The sequence below is a fragment of the Phodopus roborovskii genome, unplaced genomic scaffold, assembly GCF_943737965.1.
Source record: "Phodopus roborovskii unplaced genomic scaffold, PHOROB, whole genome shotgun sequence".
Lineage (NCBI taxonomy): Eukaryota > Metazoa > Chordata > Mammalia > Rodentia > Cricetidae > Phodopus > Phodopus roborovskii.
Window position 1 is genome coordinate 25,697,786 of NW_026126416.1, and position 23,083 is coordinate 25,720,868.

The window sequence follows — 23,083 nt, forward strand, 5'->3', positions numbered from 1 at the left end:
ACAATGTATTAAGTCTAATGGGCTTGGGGATCACTGTATTACAGGGTCAAGTACCATTTTTACGACAGCTACAGCTATATAAACTAAGTGTGAAAATCAAACATGGCCACCAGTGAAGGGAACAACTAACTGTAAGAGGAAACAGAACTAAAATGACCCAGTAGCCAACCAAGCTCAGGCTCCACCACTGTATCATCAAGATGAACACTTACAGGTTCGTTCTGTTTAATTTATGACTGTTCCAACTTGATTTCCCTCTAGTTCCAAAAGCGACATCATTCCAGCTATTAAACAATGGCTGTTTCTGATTCCTGCCCATTGCAGTTTTCCCTGGATTTACTGCCACCCTAGGACAGAGCACATGGTGGATGCTGCTGTCTCCCTGATGCCTGGAACATAGTTACCAGGAGGGCAGACGTGTTTGTCCTTCACCAGCGGACACAAAGCCACTGGATTCAAGTTCCCTTCTGGCCTTCACTTCCTCTCTCCAGTCCCTCAGCAACACCCTCTAACTTTGTCACTGCTGATTTAAGCGACTTAAACTGGGAATATTAAGTCACCCTAATTAGAATAAAATTAGAATGATATAATAATCACTTCTTCCTGCTAAATTTAAGAGTGCCAAGAAAAACTGCCCTGTGGCTAGCACCACAGAAGCAGGTAACCCACTTGGGGGGTCTCTGCTCCTTTTCTAGGTCACGAGACAAATCAATATGCTTTTCAAATGGGTTATTTTGTGCTGTTGATGGCTCCCAGTGAGAGTCCAGGTGTTACTAGACTTTCTTGTCACTGTGGCAAATATCCAAAAAAGCAATGTAGTGTGTGTGGGGGGGGGGAGCTAGCAGTTTAATAGCACAGAGGGCATGGTAGAGCAGAGCTGCAGGCATCATGGTAGCCAGGAGGCAGAGGCTCACTGCCTGGCTTTTTCCTTTCCCCTGATCATTCTGTCTAGGCCCCTGGCTGATGGGATGGTACAATCAAGGGTCTTCCTTCTTAGATAATCCTCATAGGCATACCCAGGTGTGTTTTGTTAATCTTCCAGATGCTTCTCAAATCCAACTTAGTAGGAAGTCAAGGTTGACCCGAATATTAGTGATAAAAGCCCTTAGCCATTGAGATTCAAGGGTTCTATATCCAATACCTTATCAAACAAAGTAACAGACAAGGTCAAGACAGGTCAGAGGCCTGGGCTGAACACCAGCTGAGACAAGCGTTCCCCCCAGCCAGATATATCCCTCAATAGACTATAATAGAATGTTCTATATTTTATCATATTTACACTATTTTTCAGCTTTCCACTTTAAAACCATCACAGATCCACAGAAGTTACAAAGCACAGCAGCACAGAGAGATCCATATGAGGAAAGTGACCTCACATACAACAACAGTGCTTCTGAAAACCAGGAGATTCTGTAACATATCAATTCTCCAGGATCTTATTTATAGTAGACCTTTCATTATTTAAAAAGTATATCCTGCTTCTCTCTTTTTGTTTTTTGTTTGTTTTGTGTTTTGCTTTTTTGTTTGTTTATTTATCAAGACACAGTCTTCCTGTGTGGCTCTGGCTGCCCTGGAACTCATTCTGCAGACCAGGCTGTTCAGGAACTCAGAGATCCGCCTGCCTCTGCCTCTGCCTCCTGAGTGCTGAGATTAAAGGCATGTACCATCATTTTAACCCTGGCTGAAAATACATCCTGTTATAAATTGAAAAAAAAATAATACAAATGGTTACATCTTTCTCCAGGTCTGATGTTGTCCTTATATCAAATCTCCTTAAGGAAGGTGATACAGTTTCTGTCTGGAGTTATGTCTCTGACTACTTACACAGCTCTCTGGTTCTAAGCATGAATACCCTATTTTCTTACACACTGCCCAAGAGTCCTTTCTTAGAACTTGGGAATGGCTGAACAGTCAGAAAAGACATACTTTTTTTCTTTAAAAGAAAAAAAGCCCATCTACAGGAAAAAACTAAGCTAATCTTTAGCCAATATTCAAGACTATGACATCAGAAACACACATTTATAAAAAAAAAACATCACACACATCCTAGAACACTGATTGTATAACACCAATAATTTTTTTTTTAGGTCAAATTGTTTTTCAAGGCATCTGTGAAGCAACTTGAATTTCCACATGCTAAGGATTTCCCTGATTCCTGCCAGGTACAATGAGCTTGGATTTAAAAAGTCTAACAGGGAGGGTTTGCTGCCAAGGCAGAAACATTTGAGCCAATTAGAATAGAAAAGTATGACTGTAAGGTGAAACTTGTCGGTAATCACCCTAGAAGGACATAAAGGCACAGTGGTCTACATGGGTCCACCCTGGGTCTGCACAGGTCTGCACTGGGTATGGTGATGGAGTCGTATGAAGCAGTAGTATTTATGGATTCAGAGGTCCAAACAGTGACAGGAGAACAGAAAACCAAACGGGGTCCTTCTGCCATGGGTCCTGTGCTACTGCCTAGACCTCAAGCCACAAAGCGTTAGGACTGTCGTGGAAAATGTAGGATTCCTTGTTAACATTCAGACACCCAATATGGCCTGGCATGTGTGCTAAGACATTTATCCTTCCTCAAAATGCACATGGAACTGAATGTCCTAACATTTTCTCTGTGGTAGCAGCAACATTGGGCTCCTAAGGTGCAGTTCAGGGGCCACCTCCGTGGGTGAAGATCAGAGAAGGGCAAGTAGGCATGATTCTTCACCAGATACCATCTCACCCACTTCTCTAGGGGGCTGGCCCACCCACCCAGGCAAGACTTCTTCAAGAAGAACATTCAGAACCCTCAGGGTGGAGAGGAGGCAAGAGGGAGAGGAGGAGGGAAGGGAGGGGAGGAAGGAGAGAAGAATTTAAGTTAATATGTAACCCAACTGGTGTGATTCTGAGTAATTCCTGGCCTTAAACATTTACTTGACTTTTTCAGCAGAGGGAAGTGGTTGTTTGGGTTCAGCCAAAAAAAAAAAAAAAAAAAAAAAAAAAAAAGTCTGGACCCAATTTACCTTCTAGTCTCTGTTTCTTCCTGACTTCCTGATTAAATGAACTTCAGGTTAACAGTGTCCTTCCTGCAGTCTACCACAGTTATGAAGTACCTACTGTGTGCACAGTGTCTACTGCTCATGTTAAGTTTAGTGCAGACTTCTGGCTCTCGAGAGCTGTGTGTGAACTTGAGAGGTCAGCATGTGCACACCGGACGGGTCGCTCCAGCAAGGGTGTGACAGACCCAGAGGCTCAAGGAGTGGAGAGCAGATCCGCCCACTGTGAGAGCACAGAGCACTTCAGGGAGGAGGGAGAGTTGATATGAACTTTAAAGGGCAGAGGACAAACCCCCCTCCCTCCCTTCTTTCGTTCTCTCCCTCCCTTCTACCTTCCTTCCTTCCTTCTTTCCTTCCCTCCCACCTTTTCTCGCTCTCTCCTTCCTTCCTGTGGTGATATATTGTTTATGATTATTAAAGCCACTGGAGATCAAAACAGCAAAGCAGCCACACTAGTTAGCTATAGAAGCTAGGCAGTGGTGGTACACACCTTTAATCCTAGAACTCAGAAGTAAGTGGTAGACAGTCACACTCCTGAAAGAAACAGCTCACACAAAGGTGATCTCAGAACCTGGGATTTCATGCCTTTAATCCCAGCACTAGAGAGATATAAAAGCTAGGAGCAGGGTCCTCAGTCGTCAGTCTCAGGATTCTCCAGCCACACTGAGGCCAGGCAGCAGTCCGAGGCTTGGTGAGAGCTCATGGAGACAGGACAGCCCTTTCAGCCTGAGGAAGAGGTAAGAGCTAGTGGCTTGACTACGTTGCTTCTCAGATCTTCATCTTGAAGCTTGAACCCCAATATCTGTCTCTCTTTTTTTTATTTATTTGTGCTATACATTCCCTCTCTCCTTCTTTCCTTCCCTCTCCCCCTCCCATCCTCCTTCCTTCCTTCCTTAATTCTTTATGGTACAGTTACAATGACAACAGCCTTTTCCTCGGAGTGTCTACCTGGGCTCTGCTCTAAGTTCTTTAGACAGAAAGCTCATTTTGTGCTTGGGCATCTTTGGGCACCGATTGTCTAGTTAAGACAACTCAAGCAGTCACAGAACTTGGAAGTGCAAGGGTTGGAACCTAAACCATAGCTCACGTTTTCAACAATTCTATACCCTCACTGCACCTGCTATGTGACAGGGTTCATATGGAATCCAGGAACAACAGATAGGAGAGATGTAGCTCCACAGTTGGCATGGAGGTGACAGGTAACAACAGGTCACAACAATACAGGCCATAGGGAGGCACCACCCATTCACACTGCCATCATCTTGGAAAGTCACTGTGAATAAGGAAGGACTGTGGGATTTGTAAACTCTCTGTACAAACCCCTACACCTTGTTCACTAGTAACAAAAAAGGCATAGGTTCAATTTAAGTGGAAAAAAAAATGTGTGTGGGCCAAGGAAAAGCCAAAGGACAAGGGGCAGCTTGGCGTGCTGCTGTAGGGACAGCGTCACCGAGAGGGTGAGGAGGTAGACATCTTCCCCAGCCCACAGAGCCAAGAGCAAGCACACTGGAGTTCTGCCACAGTCTAGGAGGGCCAAGTTCCTACCACCAGACATTCTACCCCTTGCTATGGGGCAGCTGACCTGAGATTTGTTGGTGTTTGTAGTGTGCTTTGTATTTAATTTTATTGTTTATAGTTGGACAGATCTATAAACATAAGTATATTTATATCTAGTTTTACACTTGAGCATGTTTAAGTAACATGATTTGAAAGGGTAAAGTCAACAATACAGGGGAATTTATTTTTTTCCCCAGGAAGGTTTCCACATTACTCAAGTTCAAGAAAACTTGAAAGGATTTGTTTTTAGCAGTCTCCTTGCTGTTTATTTATTTATTTTGTCACAAATGTTAAACTTCACTTGCTTTTATTTTGAGTAATAGAAATTATGCACATGTAGTGTTGAAGTTGTTATCATGGCCAGGATTGGGGGGGGGGGCGCAGGCTGACACTTGCATGAACACAGGAACCTGATGGAAGTGAGGGACAAGCCTACAAGGGGGAGCTTGAGACAGGGTGGGGTGGGAATGAGGAAACTGCAGTCTGGGAGGGGCTCTCATTTGCTTTGGAGAGTTTATTCTGAAACAGTTACTAATGGGTCTATCAATCAGTACATTCAGTAATGTGGCTAAAACCATGCAAACACCTATCATTCTCCATGGGGACCCCAGGGCCAGCCCTGTAGCCCATCTGTCCTTGAGGCCCAATCCTCTTCCCAGAGGTCAGCTTCACTGAAGTGACATGGTAGTTCCTGGGTCATTTCCTGGGTCTCAAAGCAGCCACCTCAAATCTGGAGGAGGACAGAGCCTCAGGAAGACTCCTGCCTCAAGAATCCTCCAGCTGGGTTCCTCTCTGGTCTGTTTGGATGTCACAGTATATGGGGGGGGCAGCTTTTAGCTTTGGCTGTGCAGAAGGCTAGGCATGAGGATAAACATGCTCTGTCTCTCAGTGGGACAGGGTTTGGACCTAAACTGAGTGTGGGGTGTGGAGGCACTGCACCAGCTGATGGCAAAGCAGACCGGTTCCTGAGCTAGCCTCCATGGTACAGGGTGAACTGGCCAGCGACATAAAGTGACTCCTTTAGGGTGGTGACAGAACTGGCAGGGCTGGGGGACATGGCCACACTCCCTGCTCCTCAGACCAGCGGCTATGGGTCCTGAGGATAACTGAGTGGTGGTCTCTACCTTCAGGGCCAGGTGGATCCTTTAATAGTGCAGCAGGCCAGGTGGTTCAGAGTGGGATGGGGCGTCAGGTAATCTGAGGTCCTTTTTCTTCTTCCCAGGGGCCCACAGCTGCTGCTTAGCTCTCTCTGATAGCTGTCCTGGGGAACGTGGGTTCAGGCTTTCCAGAATTTCCAGTTTCAAATGGTAAGTGCAGTATTTTTAATGTGGAATGGCTGGCATGGTGGGATCAAACCGAACCTATCTACCAGGAGCAGTGAGAGCCACCCACATAGTAGGCATAGGCCCTTGGCTCCCAAACTGACAACTTTCCTGGAAGTTTTTACTTTGAACACTATGAGTGCTGCTGGAAGAGGTTAGTGGCTCTTTGGGGAGGGCAAAGGACCAGGATTGAGCCTCACAGGTTCCTCTCCTTAGATCCAGGACATTCCTGGGGAACAGCGTCACATGACCATAAGTCCCTTGAATTGGCAGTGACTATAGGAACTACAGAGCAGGAGGTACTGGAGGGACAATGCTCACTTATGATAGACAGCCTGGCTCTGTATTATTCATGCTGTGAAATCTCTAGTTTACCTTTTCCTAGAAAAAGGAGGCATAACCTACAATATACATAGGATTGCATGTATATCATTTTCTGTATTGCCAAAGACTGCTGGGTGCACAGCATGAGTGCAATCGTTTTGTATTGTGGCCATCTTGTGCATATAAGCACTCTGTCTGTCTGTGGAGACACGAAAGACGGCTTTGGTTTTATACAGTGAGCTGGGTTGGTCTCCAGACATCAGTGCACCGGCCCTTCTCTGGCAAGGCAGAGTCTGAACAAATCCCATGAAGGAAAGCTATATGGTTCTGATGCAGTAGTGGAAGGAATGAGCTATGTACTGCAGGACCCTGACAGTATGACCCATGTATGTGGAGAATGGAAGCAGGGAAGGGCACTGTCCACAGACCTGCACACGCAGAAGTGTCAAACCATAACTGCCATGTTACACCCATAGAGCACATAAGAAATTCTAACAGGAAACAGCAAAGGTGCAAGGGGTAGAATGTCTGGTGGTAGGAACTTGGCCCTCCTAGACTGTGGCAGAACTCCAGTGTGCTCTTGGCTCTGTGGGCTGGGGAAGATGTCTACCTCCTCACCCTCTCGGTGACGCTGTCCCTATAGCAGTACGCCATGCTGCCCCTTGTCCTTTGGCTTTTCCTTGGCAGGCACACATTTTTCTTTCCACTTAAATTGAACCGATGCCTTTTCTCTCCTCATTGTTACTAGTGAACAAGGTGTAGGGGTTTGGTACAGAGAGTTTACAAATCCCACAATCCTTCCTTATTCACAGTGACTTTCCAAGATTTCAGTTACTCATGGTTATGTCTGCAGAAAATATTAGGTGGAAAATTCCAGAGGCAGTCTTAAGCTTTGATAATAACTATTACAGTATATTATTATCATTATGCTGTCATTATTTTTTAGCTAATTTCACTGGACATAACATATAAATAAAAATTTACCATAGGTATGTGTGTTCAGGAACAAACAGCATAGCCAGGGTTTGGTAGCTCTAACTAGTGGCTTTAGGCATCAGATAAGTATCTCAGGATGCTCACTCCGTGGATCAGTGGCTGTCTGGTGGATGGCAGGGAACCACATACAAAAACAAAGGCTAGAAACTCTTGTGAGTCCCTATTTGGATGGCTGTTATTCTAACAGTTGACATACCCTACTTAGACTATTTCTGTTTATATTATCATCAAAATTAAAATACACAATTAACACATTCTTGTCAAGGACCCACAGGCATCAATTGTGCAGCAATGCTAAAATCAACTTCACTGCAGAATGGTTACAGTGTGTGTAGAAAATGAAGGCATTTCTCTGGAGAGCAGAGAAACAAAGATAAAAGGGCGGCTTGCATTTGAAAGGTTCCCTTTCTCCAAAAGTGAACACATGGAGTCCTTCAAGGGAGCTTTAAATATTTAGACGATGTAACATCTGGTTTTGAAAACTGGGTACCAGCTTTGTGTATGGGTCAATGGACTTGGGAAGAGAAAAACAATGCCTATTCAAATTACCTTGGTCAGCCTTTTTATTTTATTTTTTAAAACTGTTCCAAAGTCCCTCTAATTCCCAGGGAGAATGATCACATTTGAAATTGCTGGGGATCAATCCTAGCCATAAAAATATCTTGGAGATATCCTTCTATGTGCCCATGCCATCACCCCAGCTCTGAGTTCACCACCTTACTGAAGTTTGTAGCTTAGTCCTAGGCACAGTTCTGGCTGCCCTACTATACCATGCCCCTCACAGCAAGTGTTAACCAGGTTTCTGAGGTCCCTCTGGCCTCATCTTATACACCCTTACTTCACACCTCTTGTCTACTCCTAATATTTTTGCTGTTGTTACATTACAGATAATTCTATGATGTCTCTCATCTGTAGGTCCGAGGGAAGGCTCTTGAACTATTTTTCCATCCTACGCCTAGCCTTCCAGGGGGTAGAAAGCTGATCTTCCAGGAAAACAGGAGCTATGATCCACAGCAGTGGCTGCCAGCCCAGATCCTGTTGACAACCAGATCTCAGCCCTTTAGATGAGGTGTGACTGTCCCCATATTGGGTCCCTTAATATTCCCTGCTAGCCACTGGACTCACCCAAAGTCAGAGGACTGGCATCTGTGAAATTGTTTTCTGGTTCACTACAGTGCTCCACTAGAATAGAAAGGAACTCCAAAACTTCAGACCAAGATACAGCTTTTATTGTCAATCCAGGTTGGCCTCAAGGATCTCATTCCAGTTCACAATATCTTACTTACCTGGGTGAAAATTTCTAACTCTTTCTGCTATGGAGGAAGGATACAAATAGGCTAAAAGATAGATGGGTGAATAGATTGGTGGACAGACAGACAGACAGATGGAGGTATGTGTGGATAAATACATACACACATACATACATACATACATACATACATACATACATACATAGATGGTAGATGATCCCTTGGAAAAAAACTTTTTGTCTGCAACTCTTCATCCTTCTCTTTCCTTATCTACTTTTTATATTTCAAGAAGGACCTATATATTTCCATATATTTTTATAATTTTTCTTTATTTTTGAGAAAATATATATATATATATTCTCCCTTCATTTCCCTCTCTAATTCCTCTACATTTTACCAAACATGTGCCTTATATATTTCATGTCTTTGTTTTGTGTGTGTGTGTGTTTTCTTTTTTTTTTTTTAATCCAGTAAGTCCAGTTAGTGCTGCCCATATATGCCTGGATGAGGGGTTATCCACTGGAGTATGGGAAACCTACCTGTAGTCACACCCTCAAAAATAATGACACTTGCTCCTGCAGACACTATCCACTGCCAAAGATAGCTCCCCCCAAAGGGGTGGGGACAGAGATCATCTATGCTGAATTGTACCGGGCTTGCTCTTGTGTAAGCCTTGTGTAGTAACCACAGCTCCTGTGAGTTCATGACTGTGATTCTCATGTCATGTCCAGAAAGGGATTATAGTTCAAGTATACTTGATTCTTAAAAACTCAAAATCACATAAATTTAAACCTAAAAACCTTATGTAAAAAGTAAAAGGCTCCTACTTGATGCTTTCACTCATTCCAGAAATGACACTTCTTCCTTGGTAGTTTTGGTCAAACCAGCAGAAGGTGCCAAGGTCAAAGAGTCTCGTGTGCTCTTGAGTGCACCTCACTCAGTGCGGCCTCTTTGTTCTGCTGTCTTTGTGGGCTTTTCTTCTTCTCACTCATCACTCACTTCCACATCGCATGGCTAAGCCCTTCCTGCTTTTTACGTTGCTCTTTGTAGAACAGAAACCACTTCCTGTTCGAAGCCATCCTTTGACCCCGTGGCTTTCCTGTCCTCACTTGGATTAAATGTCTCCTGGTCTTGCATGTTACTACCAGCCAGGTATTTCTTTGCACAGACTCCTTTTGGGAAAGTTCCAGAAAGCCATTTTATTTTCAGTTCTTGATTTCTGTGTGCGTAGCTACCTAGGCTTCTCATTTACTAAAGAGGCTATTCTCTCCATTGCATTTTCTGTCGCCTTGTGGTGTTTCTGTCAGCTGTGGGAATCTGCTTTCTTACTCTGGCTTTATGCCTGTGCCATGCTGTTTGTGGTCCTATGAAATCTGGTGGAGAGATGTATTCTTTGTGGTCAAGATTTCTTGCACATGAATTAAGTGTGTGTGTGTGTGTGTGTGTGTGTGTGTGTGTGTGTGTTTGTGTGTGTGTGTGGTCTTGTTCAGTTTTGCTTTATAGCTCTGTGGACTACATTGATGGAGATTACTATGAATCTGTAAATCTCTTTGAGTTCTCTGGACATCTTACCAGTACTAATTATTCCACTGTACCAACAGGTTGTTTTTTCTAGTTCCTAATGTCTCCTTTGTTTTCATTCATTGGTGTTTGGTAATTTGTACAGTAAAGGCCTTTTTTGGTTAAAGTTTTCCTGCGAACTTTGTGAACTTTATTTTAATATCTTTGGATATTTTTTAATAGGCCTGCTTTCATGATTTATTCCTTAGGAATCTTGTCGTTGGATATGTAAAATGCTTGAGTTATGTGTATTGGCTTTATAGCTTACAGTTTTCCTGAGTTTGTTTATCAGCCCCATTGCATCTTGGGTAGTGTATTTAGGCTTTTCTATACAGGGAATAATGTCATCTGCAAACCAGGATAGTTTGGCCCGTCTCCCTCCCATACAAAAATCAACACAAAATGGATCAAAGATTTAAATTTAAGCCTCTGAACTACAAAGCCACAAGAATAAAATATGAAGGGAACCCTCTAAGTTAGTGGTATAAGTGATGATTTTGAAGATATGACCTCAAAAGCATAGGGAAATTATAAAAGAGGGATTATATTAAACTAAGAGCCACCTACATCACTAAAGGAATAAGACCAGAGTGAGCAGACAGCCTACAGAATGGGAGAGAGTACTCTCCAACTGTTCATCTGACAAAGGATTAGCATCTAGAATATAGAAGGAACTCACAGAGCAACAAACCAAATAATTCAACTTTAAAATAGACACTCCTTAGGAGAGATTCTAATGGCTAATAAATACATGAAAACACTCAATAGTTTTAGCTAGCAGGATAGACAAATCAAACTACAGTGATATCAGTTCACTATTCAGAGTAGTTAACAGTAAAACAAAACAGAGGAAATGCTGGTGGAGGCTGAAGAAAAAAGTAAATTTTCACACAGCCACTAAAGTGACCATCACAGCTGTTCAAAAAGTCAATGAAATGACCACTTAATCTAACCATCCCTCTTCTGGGATATCCAATAATGAAGCCAGCATAGCAAAGGAACACCAGCACACTATTTACTGCAGCATCGTTCATAATAATTAAATATGGAATCAACTTCTGTGCCCATCAATAGACAGCAGACAGAGAAAATGAGGTTTATAGATAAAATGGGATAATGTTTGGCTACAGAAGAAATGAAGCCCTGTCATCTGCAGCATGGACCACTTTGGCCAGGAAGAAATATTGCTGACCCAGCCTGTGCAAGAAAAGCCTGGCCCCATTGGTATTTTGCCTGCATGAGGGTGTCAGGTATCCTAGAACTGGAGTTAAGTTGTGAGCTGCCACGTGGGTGCTGGGAATTGAACTCAGGTCCTCTGGAAGAACAGTCAGTGTCTTAACTGCTGAGCCATCTCTCCAGCCCTAAAATCTAGTATTTTAACAAAAACACAAAAGGAAATTTTTGTGCTCATGGCTGCCCACAGCAGTCCAGGGTTATAGCAGCCACTTCTCACTTGCTTGAAAAAAAATGTTTCTTCTTGTAGATCACAGGACTCATACATAGGGTCACTGCAGGCTTTTTGCCTATGAACAGACAACTCTCTCAGCATTCCTAAGCAGACTGTCTGGAACAGAAGTCACTCCAGCCAGGTAGGAACAAAATGCCACTATTTGATCTTTAAGCAAGTTCCCTGTGGCTCACCAGCATGTTTTGCATATTTTCACTTCAGGGTAATAAACAATATATGCAAAGTCTCCGGATGCCATTATTTAGGAAATCTGCCAGGATGGATTTGGCAGGGATCTGTCTTGGTGTATACCTAATGAGGCAAAAGGAAGTTCTGATGGGATTTCATGGATTCAGATCATAATTGGATTTGGTGGAGGGTGTAATTAAATTTCTTTAAGAACCTAAAACCTCTGCCCTAGACAATAATGGAAGGGTCAAAAAAATCTACCATTTTTTCTGAAAGGGAAATAAGAAAAGGCTGCTGAAATTCTAAGGCATATCTGTGCTCTGGGACAGCCACCCAGCATCAGTAGAATTGGGAGTTTCACCTTCAGTAAGTAAGCTGGAAGCACTGTGCTGGGCAGCAGAGTTGTGAAAGTGCTAACAGTACAGATGCTGGGGAGAGGGTCAGCCTGCCAGCTTGCCATCAGTCACACCCCAGAAAGACACTTGCAGCATGCCCGGCTGTGTGCCCAGAGTTTCCAAGCTGCATGGTCTCCAGAGGCAATCCCCAGATGAGGACTGTGGGGACGGTGTTGGATGACTGCACTAGCCAGAGCACCCTTCCTCTGAGAAGCCAGGGGCCCGTTGAGGGTGGGTCAGTTGTGAGGCGGATGCTCCTATCTGCACTGGATCCTACTTTGATGTTCCTAACTGAAATAGAGAAGTTTAAGGAAACTGGGGAACAGAAATCACTCTCCACTCCCAGAAATCAATTGGTGGTAAGCAACAGATGGGGTGAACGTAGACTTGTTCTATCAATTCTTTTATGAATTATGCTTTTGATGCCAAATCTATGACTTTTTCCTTTGTTATAAGTCTCATAAATTTTCCCACTTTTTGTTTTGTGTTGAGACAAGTTTCTTGTAGCTCAGGTTAGCTGCTAACTTATTATATAAGCTAAGGATGACCTTGAGCTTCTGACCCTCCTGCCTCCATGTTGGGCATTAAGTCTAGAGCTTCAGACACACCAGGCAAAGCACTCTGCCAGTTAAGCTGCATGTCCAGTTATTAGTCATTATTTTCCTCCTAAAGGTCTTCTGTTTTTATCACCTACATTTACTTAGGTCTTCTTTGTTATCTCCTGGGAAAACGTGTATTAGCTCATGTCACTCTTTTGAGACCAAGTGATGCTGGGGCTCAGTTCCCCACCTAGCTGCGAGTGCTGACAGTTGTGGGTTGAACCTAAAACTACTACTGAATACCATGCTAAAGGCTTGCTTGCCACTAGATGGCTTTGCAAGTGGCTGGATCATGAGGACTTTGAGCTAATTAATTAGTTCATTGATGGATTCATGATTTGGTAGGCTTTTGGAGATAAAGTTGAACCTAGTAGAAGGGAGTGAATCCTTGAAAGTATGTGCTTGGATCTATCATGCTCCTCCTCCCCTCACTCGCTGCTTCCCAGTCACTATGAGGTAAGCAGCTTTGTTCTGTTACATGGTTCCCAACATGATGTTATGTCTCATAGCCCGGAAACAATGAAGCCAAGAAACTGTGAACTGACACCTGTGACACTGAATCAACATAAATCCTTCCTACTTTACATTATCTTCTTGAGCATTTTGTCATGGTTACAGAAAGCTGAGACATGACCATGGTGTTTCCTACCCTCATTCCCACAGCTGACACTAGGGTGGACATTACTTTCATCACCTGATGGGTAGATATAGTGACTCCACTTAGAATAGGCTTCAGTGACACTACCTGGAGTGAGATCTAGAGAATTCTCTGCTTCCAGAGGGAGGAATAGAGAATAGCTCCCTGTGTGCCACTGGTAGATGCATGGATGCTACTATTTTATGCTGCCTACTTCCTTGGACCATGGGAGACACATCAGTTCCCTACCATTTTGTCTAGTTTAGCTAGCCTTCTTGTCCCATGGAGGCCCTATCTCTGTCTCCTATGGCAACAGGCAAACCCTCTTGTACTTTCACCAACAATGAGACTTCCATGAGCTTTCAGACATTCACTAACTTGAAAGGAGAACAGTGCCCCAGTTTGTCCTAGTGAGGCTGAATGCCCATCCTTTTGTAACTTAGTATTCTGTCTTTCACTTTTTTATCTCCAGGGCCTACACACTCTATTGGAATAGCCTTGCTAGTAGAAAAATCTGACTTAGTACGTGCAAGAAGTTTTCTGAAACTACAAAGACATTTTTCAACATCAAAGATGACCTAAAAGAGAAATAACCCAGTCTCCTGTTCAACTGCCTAACAGGGAAACACCTGCTGATTAAATGCAGATATCAGATAAAGATAAAACGTACAGAACACTTCAGATTCTTTGGATAATGCTTGGTCTTGAAAACCATGCTGTTTAAAATGAATAAACATGCCATAATCTTACCTGAAGCATGACTACATTGTCACCTTCAAAGGTCACAAACACATCGGCGTCACATTTCAGGCCCGAGATTTGGTTTTCCATCAGGTAACCCTGTTGCAGAAGAAGAGGAGGGGAGAAGAGAGAGGAGGAAGATGAAGACGAAGACAAAGATGAAGAAGGAGAAGGAGAAGGAGGAGGAGGAGGAGAAGGAGAAGGAGAAGGAGAAGGAGAAGAAGAAGAATTAAAAACATTTTAAATGTTCAATCTCACCACTATGTAGGAAGAATTGTTCATTTGAATTTAAAAGGACAGACACTGGAAAGAATAAAATAACCATGTATCTCTTACTCAGAATAATTTTGATCTATCACATTAACTTTGAGGTCACAAATACTATTTTCAGTATTATCTTTATTGGTAGCAAAGCACCTTCAAATGGTCATTTCCTATTTAACCAGAAGATTTTAATTATACCAATATTCTTTCTGTTTTCTAACTCTTCTGAACTCTACTGGTGACTTACAGCAATGTGTTCAAGGGAACGGAACGATGCCTCCCTTCACCCTAAAAGGTCCTTCTGTAAGCTGACCACTAGACTGTGAGGGTTAACCTCACACTCACATTCCAAGGCTTACTATTATTAACTATTTTGCACTGTAAATTTGCTCTTTATTTAGCTTCCTCCTCTTCCTCCTTTACAACCTCTTCTTCCTCCCTCTCCTCTTTTCTCTCCTCTCCCTTCTCTCTTTCTCCTCCCTCCCCCTCTTCCATCTTCTCTCCCTCCCCCTCTCCTTCCCTTTTTCCTCCTCCCCTCCATCACTCCCCCTTTCTCCTCCTCTTCCTCCTTTTCATTTCCTGAAATTCTGTTTCAAAGGTATTAACTCAGTTATCCGAGTGCTGGCTGTCTTCTCACATACAGAACTGGTCCCTTGGGGAAATGTTGTTGTGTGTCCAGGCAAATTTGAGGGAAGCATGGCTCGTGTCTGGTCTAAGAGCTCTTCCTCTGCCAAGACGTCTCCATCTCCTTCAGTTCAGGGTTCTCCCCACAGAATGTCTACTCTGGCCCTCTGTCACTCCAGCCTACCTGTCATGTCAGAGGCTACTGTCCTGTTACTTGTCATAGTATTTGCAGTTTGCATATCAGCTTTGAATAGGGAAAGACAGGCTTCCTTCCACCTCTGTTAGAATGTTTAAGCAACATGAAATACACACATTCACAGAAGAGCAAGCAGTAACATGTCAACAACACCCATGAATCTTCAAAGACCCTCAATACCTGGGGGACCTGCTTCATTTCTGGAAGTGGCTACAGGAGCCCTGGAAGCCTGGACACCTGGGACCCTGCTGTCCATGAAGCTGTGAAAGTCTGTGCACTCCAGCCCTGCTTCCCGCAAGAAGGGTGACCCTTAAGGCTGGGCACATAGCTCACTCTCCTCCTCAGTGTCACACTTTGGGATATTGCCACTTGAGTTAACAGAAGCAAAGGGATCTTCAGAAACCTGTTAGAATCCTTAACAACTTCCATGAAATTAAACCAATCCTATTCATGGATAAATAAATGAGTAACATTTCCAACCTGGAGAAGTTTTATCTCCCTTCTACACACAAACATACACACGCACGGCATGCGCGTGCACTGAGCTACCCTGCTGGCAAACACGAGATGTCTGCCTCGCGTCCCTTGGCCTTCCCACCCTGAGCTGACTCAGTTTCATTGTTTTGATTCCGCCACACCGCAGCCCCTGCTGACACACCACATCACACCACATAAGTCTACCTCACTGCGTTCATCTTGTCCTCACAATTAGAACCCTGTGGCACGGACATTACCCCAATTTACAGATGAAGACAGAAAGTTTGGGGACTGTTTTAGTGGTCTAGAAGTATCTCACATGTTCTACTATGGAAAAAGAGATAAACATGAAATAGTTCAACACCTGCGTGTTGAAGATAAGTTGCTACACCTAAGAAGTACAGCCGCTAACAACATCCAGGACAAACAATGCTGAAGAAACAAATGTGGGTTGTTTTTTTGTTTTCTCCTAAGCATTTTGCTCTGCTTTCCCAGAGTGAAAGAGAAGAAATGGGCTCTTTAGAGCCCTGGAAGCCGGGCGATCAATGGAGGCTGTAATGAGACTCACTCACACAGACAGCAGCAGTCTCTCAGTGGGCAGGCCACAGCATCCTGTGAACATGAGAGGGTCCCTCTTCTATTGGGTCTTCAAATGCAGTATCATTTATTTATCTCCTATCTCAGAGTCCCTGCTTTGAGTTCCCCATTTGGTTTGAAAGGGGAATAAAAGTATGTGATGGTTGCAGGTGTCCTGGGGCACCTTCAGACCTGAGGATTTATAAAGAACATGTCCAGAAGCCCTCCAAGGGCTTCCAGACAACCGGAAATGAAAGAGCAAAAAGAATACAACGCCCACCATGTTTGAGCTTTGGTCCTTCCTCTCTTCCAAAATCACACTAATCCCCTGTATACCATCTAATTTCCTCAGAATAGGGTAGGAAAGCTTGGCCTCACTGAAGTCTGACTCCTTGGGCCATCTGAGGTGACCTGTTTAGAAGTTTACCATGTTGAGAAGGACCTAACATAAAGTGTGTGTGAGCTTAAAGCCCCACTGTGCACTGGATTTCCTAAAAGGGATTTTGCAGCCATATTATTGAATGGCTTAAATTCTAAATTCAAGGTCTAAAATCCTTTGGGAACAAATGATTATAAAGGGTTTTGTGGCAGAAGAAGAAGAACAGGATGCCTCAAGATTAGCCTGTTTTTAAAAAGCCAGTTTGCAGAGGAAGGCTGGAAGCCCTTTCTTATCAGCGTCCTCTAAGGAGTAGAGCGGAGTGTGCACATGAGTACAAGAAGCTTGGGCACCACGCACAGTAGAGGCAGGGTTCTTAAAGGAGCCATGCTTCGGGGACTCTCTCCTCAGCTAACTAGCCCACTCTCATTCTCAGCCGCACCCTTCATTTCTTCAAAAATACTTTCTTTGATTTATGCATATGACTGTTATCTGCTTATATGTATGTGCACCACCTGCATGCAGTGTCTACAGAGGCCAGAAGGGAGCACTGGACCCTCTGGAACTGGAGTTAGGGAGAGTTCTGAGTCACCATGTGGGTACTGGAAACCAAATCTACAAGAGCTGCTTTTAACTGCTGAGCCAACTCTCCAGAACCCCATTCTCCTTCACATGTCAGTGTCACAGAGCCTGGATCCACTGTCCTCTGAACTTAGATCTGCGGCTAGGCACCCTTCCTGCACAAGTTCAGGGTGAGCTAGGTACTCCTGCGCAAGTTCAGTGCTTTCTCGGTGTTTCTCTGACCTCTGTGGCCAACTCAAAAGGCATGAAACAGCTGACCCGAGCAAGGGGTCCTTACTGACTCCAGACTGACAGCTGTGAAACCTGCATAAGATCAAATTAGGCCTCCTGAATGCAGGTGACAGTTGGACAGTCTATGGGGCCACTGGCAGTGGAACAAGTCATTATCCCTAGTGCTTGAATTTGGTTTTTGGAGCTCCTTCCTTTTGGAGGGATCCCTTGCTTAGCCTAGGTACAGGGGGAGGGCCTTGGTCCTCCCCCAAACTATGTGACAGATTTTGCTGATTCCCCATGGGAGGCCTCACCCTCTGTAAGGAGTGGATGAGGGAAGGGTGGGAGGATGGGAGAGCGAGGGAACTGGGATTGATATATAAAATAAGATGTTTTAAAATTAAAATAAACAAATGGCTGAAAAAAAAGTCATGACTTTTTCTCTACTTTCCCTCCTGGAAGTTGCTCAAATTCACAACTTGCCTATACAGCTGCTTTTTGGGTTTTTTGATCTTTTTTCTTTTTTTTTTTTTTTTCTCAAATTATAGGAAAATTATCCTTGAATTTCCTTGAGTTGATTTTCAAATTCTTTTATTAATGAAACTAAAGACTCAGCAAAAGAATCTCGGTTTCCCAGTAATTGTTTGCTTGCTTTTATTTTATTAAAAATGAAAATTTTACTTTTTTATTATTTGCTAAAAGCAATAAATAATCACCATAAAAAGACAGAAAATAATAAGAAAAATCAGAAGGGGAAAGGACTGTAATACGAACAATGAAGACCCAGAGACTGATATTAGAGTTCAAGCTTCAAGCTGAAGATCAGAGGAGCAAAGCAGTTGTTGGCCACTAGCTCTTACCTCTACCTCAGACCAAAAGGGTTGATCCTGTCTCCATAAGCTCTCACCAAGCCTCAGACTGTAACCTATTCTTAGCATGGCTGGAGACTAAATCTCAGACACTGGGCTCCTGTCTTTTGTATACCTCTCTAAGGCTGGGATTAAATGCATGAGCTCTGTTTATTTTTTAGACTGATTCACTCTCCTGTAGCCTGGGTAGCCTTGACCTCACAGAGAGTCATCCTGAGTCCTGGGATTAAAGGTATGTGCCACTGCTGTCTAGCTCCTATAGCTGACTAGGGTGGCTGGCTTTGCATTCTGATCCTTCAGGCAGTCTTTATTAAATCATACATAATAGATCACCACAAAGGAGGCATGGTGGTGTAGACTCCCCCAGAATGTGTAGCCATCCTCATATACAGCAAGGCCCCATCAAAATAAACATATAGATAAATAAATAAATGAGAGGAATGAAAAATAACAATCTATAGTACCAGACATAAATGAGTACCTAGGAGAGAAAAATCCAGAGGCATGGCTTCAGATGGAAACCTCGGATCACACGGCTGAAGGAAGGAGTTGGTGAGGATGGCAGAGAGGAAAGAGATAGGAAACCAACAGAACAGATTAAAGTGAGCCCTGGAGTGCTCCAGAAGAAGGAGGGATATGGCGTACCATGCAGGAACAATCAGAGGACACCTAGCACCAGAGATGTTCCCAGAGACGATTCCCAAGCATCAACTCTTCTATGTGCCCTGTGGTCGGCATTTCTCACCAGTCCCCTTGAGGGATGAGAAAGCTAAAATTCAATGAGGTTTACCACTCTGTTCTGACCACAATGGCTTTGCCCGTTTGCCTGGCATTTTGGAGTAGGATCCCTCCATCTCCTGAGACGTGTGAGGGGATCCTTGCATGTCCTCTGGTCAGCTCCTCTGTCACTGTCCCTGGGCTCCTTGTTTTAGTCTGTGTTCACTGCATGTAGATCCTGTATTTCTACCAGAGTGCCACCAGCCTCAGTCTCTGCCCCCACAGCTCCCTGCCCTGAGTAACTAACCACCCAGGGCAGCACTGGTGCTGGGATCTAGATGGCCCATGATGCTCGCCTTCTTCTCCACCTACACATGCAGGTGGCCGCCCAGCCTCCAGCCCCTCCTTGCAGGGGGTGTGTGAGGGCTTTGGGTGAGGAGTTTCCTTTCCTCCTCATTTCTCGGCTTCCTTGTCTATCCCTTTCTCGCTTATGCTTGTCTTCTCATTTCTCAGAATGGCACAGTTCCCTCGCCCCTTTCTCAGCTTCTCCAGTTTTCTTACTTCCCACTCCTCGTGTCCTTTATCCCCTGCTCAAGCCTCTCTTATTTCTCAAGTCTCCTCTCTCAGTTCCTCTGCCTTGCCTCCCTTTCTTCTCACACACTTCTCGCTTCCTCATTGGTTTCCCCACTTTTATTTCAGATTTCTGACTCCTCTACATTTATTCCTCATTCTCATTTCCTTGTCTGATTTCCCCATTTCTGTTTATTTCAGATTTCTGACTTATCTTAACCCCCCTTCTTACATTCTCACTTCCCTTTTTACTACACAATGTTCCCCTTCCCTATGTATTCTCAGTTCTCACTTCCCTTTCCCCATGTCTTACATCTGGTTTCCTTTCTAATTATAACTTCTCAGTTCTCACTTCCCTTTCCCCATGTCTTACATCTGGAAGTTTCTTTCTAACCCTATGTATTCTCAGTTCTCACTTCCCTTTCCCATGCCTCACATCTGGAAGTTTCTTTCTAACCCTATGTATTCTCAGTTCTCACTTCCCTTTCCCATGCCTCACATCTGGTTTCCTTTCTAATTATAACTTCTCAGTTCTCACTTCCCTTTCCCCATGCCTCACATCTGGTTTCCTTTCTAATTATAACTTCTCAGTTCTCACTTCCTTTTCCCCATGTCTTACATCTGGTTTCCTTTCTACCCCCATATACTTCTCAGTTCTCACTTCCTTTATTTATTTCCCCCAGTTATGTTTAAGGAAAATGCCCTACCTATCTGTTCATTTACTTCCCATGCCCCCTGCACACATTGCCCCCTCTTTGTTTCCCCTTTCCATTTATTTCAAGAGTCTCACTTCCTGCTTTTCTTCCCCTTTTCTCACTTCTCCTTTTCCTTTCTTACTTTTTGCTTTCCTTTTAATATATTTGTTTTTATTTATTTTGTTTATTGTACGTGTGTGCATGTGTGCATACATGCGTGCATGCATGCATGTGTGTGTGTGTTTTACATATGTGCAGGTACCCACAGTGACCAGAAATCATTGAATTCCATGGAGCTAGAGCTGCAGTGAGGTGTGTGTGCGTGCGTGTGTGTTTTACATGTGTGCAGGTACCCACAGTGACCAGAAGTCATTGAATTCCATGGAGCTAGAGCTGCAGGGAGTTGTGAGGCACCCAAAATGAGAACTGATTTGTGTCCCCTGTGATGTGAGACTACTGAGTTTGTTTAACTGCTGAGCCATCTTCCCAGCTCTAAAACCATTAACCACACCAAACAGCAACTCTCCACCCACAATGGTATTTCAATTCATCCTTTCTGTTTTTAATTTTTTAAATATTTTGTGTATGTGACTGTCTTGCCTGCATGTCTGTATGTGCATCATGGGCATGCCTGGCACCCAGGATGCCAGAAGACAGCATCGGATTCCCCTGAACTGGAGTTACAGATAGGCTATGAGCCACCATGTGAGTGTTGGGAACCATACTTCAGCCCGCTATAAGAGCAGCAAATGCTCTTAAGTACTAAGCCATCTCTCCAGCCCCTTAAACACACTTTTAAAAAGATTGATTTATTTATTATGTATACAGTGTTCTGCCTGTGTATATGTCTGCAGGCCAGAAGAGGGAGCCAGACCTCATCACAGATGGTTGTAAGCCACCATATGGTTGTTGGGTATTGAACTCAAGACCTCCAGAAGAGCAGTCAGTGCTCTTAACCTCTGAGCCATCTCTCCAGCCCTTAAATACACTTTTTAAGTGGACAGATAGCATATGATTTTATCATAAACAAGATATTCTTAAGAATATACACATGGTGAAACAGTAATGCTAGCTAAAAAAGCACATCCCCTCACACAGTTAAACTTTTGTGGTAAAACCATGTAACACCCACTCTTTACATTTTGAAGAATACACTACCTCATCATCAATTAACCTCTTTAAAGTCCATTTTCCTTTTCTGGCTGTATTTTGTGCCTTTGACCAATGTCTCCCTACCACATCCCCATTAACCACCCCCAGCTCCAGTAGGTACCACTCTACATTCCACTTCTGAAATACCAACTTATGAAGTTCTACATGAGTCAGATCATGCAGAATTTGTCTTTCTGTACCTAAATCATTCCTACTTAACATAATGTCCTCCAGTTTTGTCTATAGTGTCATAAAATATCAGGTTTTCATCCTTTTTATGGCCATGTAAACAAAGAAAATGCAGCACGTGTGTATATAAATGTATACTCACACACGCATGCGGAGATACATATCATTAAATCTGACCACAGAACATTTCTTGGTCCCTTTTCTGCTACTACAGCAGAATATCTGAGACTGAGTAATATATGTGTAATGTTGTATGTGAACACATATATACATATTTTATCCATTCATTCATTGATGAACAATAGATTGATTGTACACCTTGACTATCACAAATAGTGCCATAATGAAAATGGAATGAAATCATACCTAAACATGGTTATTTTATTTATTTTGGCCACATATACAGTAGTGGGATTTCTATAGGATATTATAGCACCACTTTTAGTTTGGGGGGCAAATCTCCATACTGTTTTCTATAATGACTACACAAATTTACTTTCCTAGCAACAACATACAAAGGTCCCACTCTCCCACTTCCTAACCAACACTTGTTAGCATACATCATTTCTACAATAGCCATTTTCACTTGGAGAAGGTGATATCTTAGTGTTGTTTCGATTTATATTTGCCTGATGATTAATGATGCTGTGAATTTTTTCATGTGCTTAGTAGCTACTTATTTACCTCATTTCTTGCAAAACAACTAAAGTCTTTTGTCTAATTATTTTCTGCATGTGTATGTATGTGTCCAGTGTACTATGTGTATGTATATTTGTACGTATGTGGACATACATGTATGTGCAGGTGCACATGTATAAGCCTGTAGAGGCTTATGGTGGTTTAAATAAAAATTGCCTCCATAGGCCTATTGTGAGTGGCACTTTTAGGAAGTGGCCTTGTTAGAGTAGGTGTGACCTTACTGGAGGAAGTGTGTCACTGGGTGGGGGGTGGACTTTGAAATCTCAGCAGCTCAAGCCAGGCCTGGGGACTCACTGTCTCTTCCTGCTGCCCTTGGATCCAGATGTAGAGCTCTCAGCTCTTTCTCCAGCATCATGTCTGCCTGTGTGCCACCATGCTCCCTGCCATGATGACAGTGAACCTCTGAACTGTAAGCCAGCCCCGGTTACATATCCTTTACAGGAGTTGCTGTGGTCATGGAATCCCCTCACATCAATAAAAGCCCTAAGACAGGGCCCAGTGTTGACGTTCGTTGAGTGTCTTCCTCACTTGCTCTCCACTTTATTGAGGTAGAGTCTTTCCTTGACTACAGATGTCCCTCTCTGCCTAGTCCAGTGAATCTGTCACTTTGCTGTGACTGTGATACAACATCCCGACAGAAAGAAAGTTAGGAGTGTTTTCTTATAGATGGTTTTATAGTTTGGAGTCTCACTTTTAAGCCCTCACAGTTTTGACCTATTTTGTATATGGTTAAAGATAAGGATCTAATGCAATTGGTGTGTGTGTGTGTGTGTGTGTGTGTGTGTGTGTGTGTGTGTGTGTGTGTGTGTGATTTTCCCACTGGTTTGGGAGACTGTCC

General features: G+C 43.4%; 1 protein-coding gene across 1 annotated transcript in view; it reads right to left on the reverse strand.

The window, feature by feature from the left end:
• Acoxl (acyl-CoA oxidase like) overlaps positions 1–23,083 on the reverse strand; it is a 277,217-nt gene that overhangs the window by 89,735 nt on the left and 164,399 nt on the right. The window contains exon 13 of the mRNA XM_051183431.1: positions 14,059–14,148. Coding sequence (XP_051039388.1) covers positions 14,059–14,148 — 90 coding nt within the window. The remainder of the gene's footprint in view (positions 1–14,058; positions 14,149–23,083) is intronic.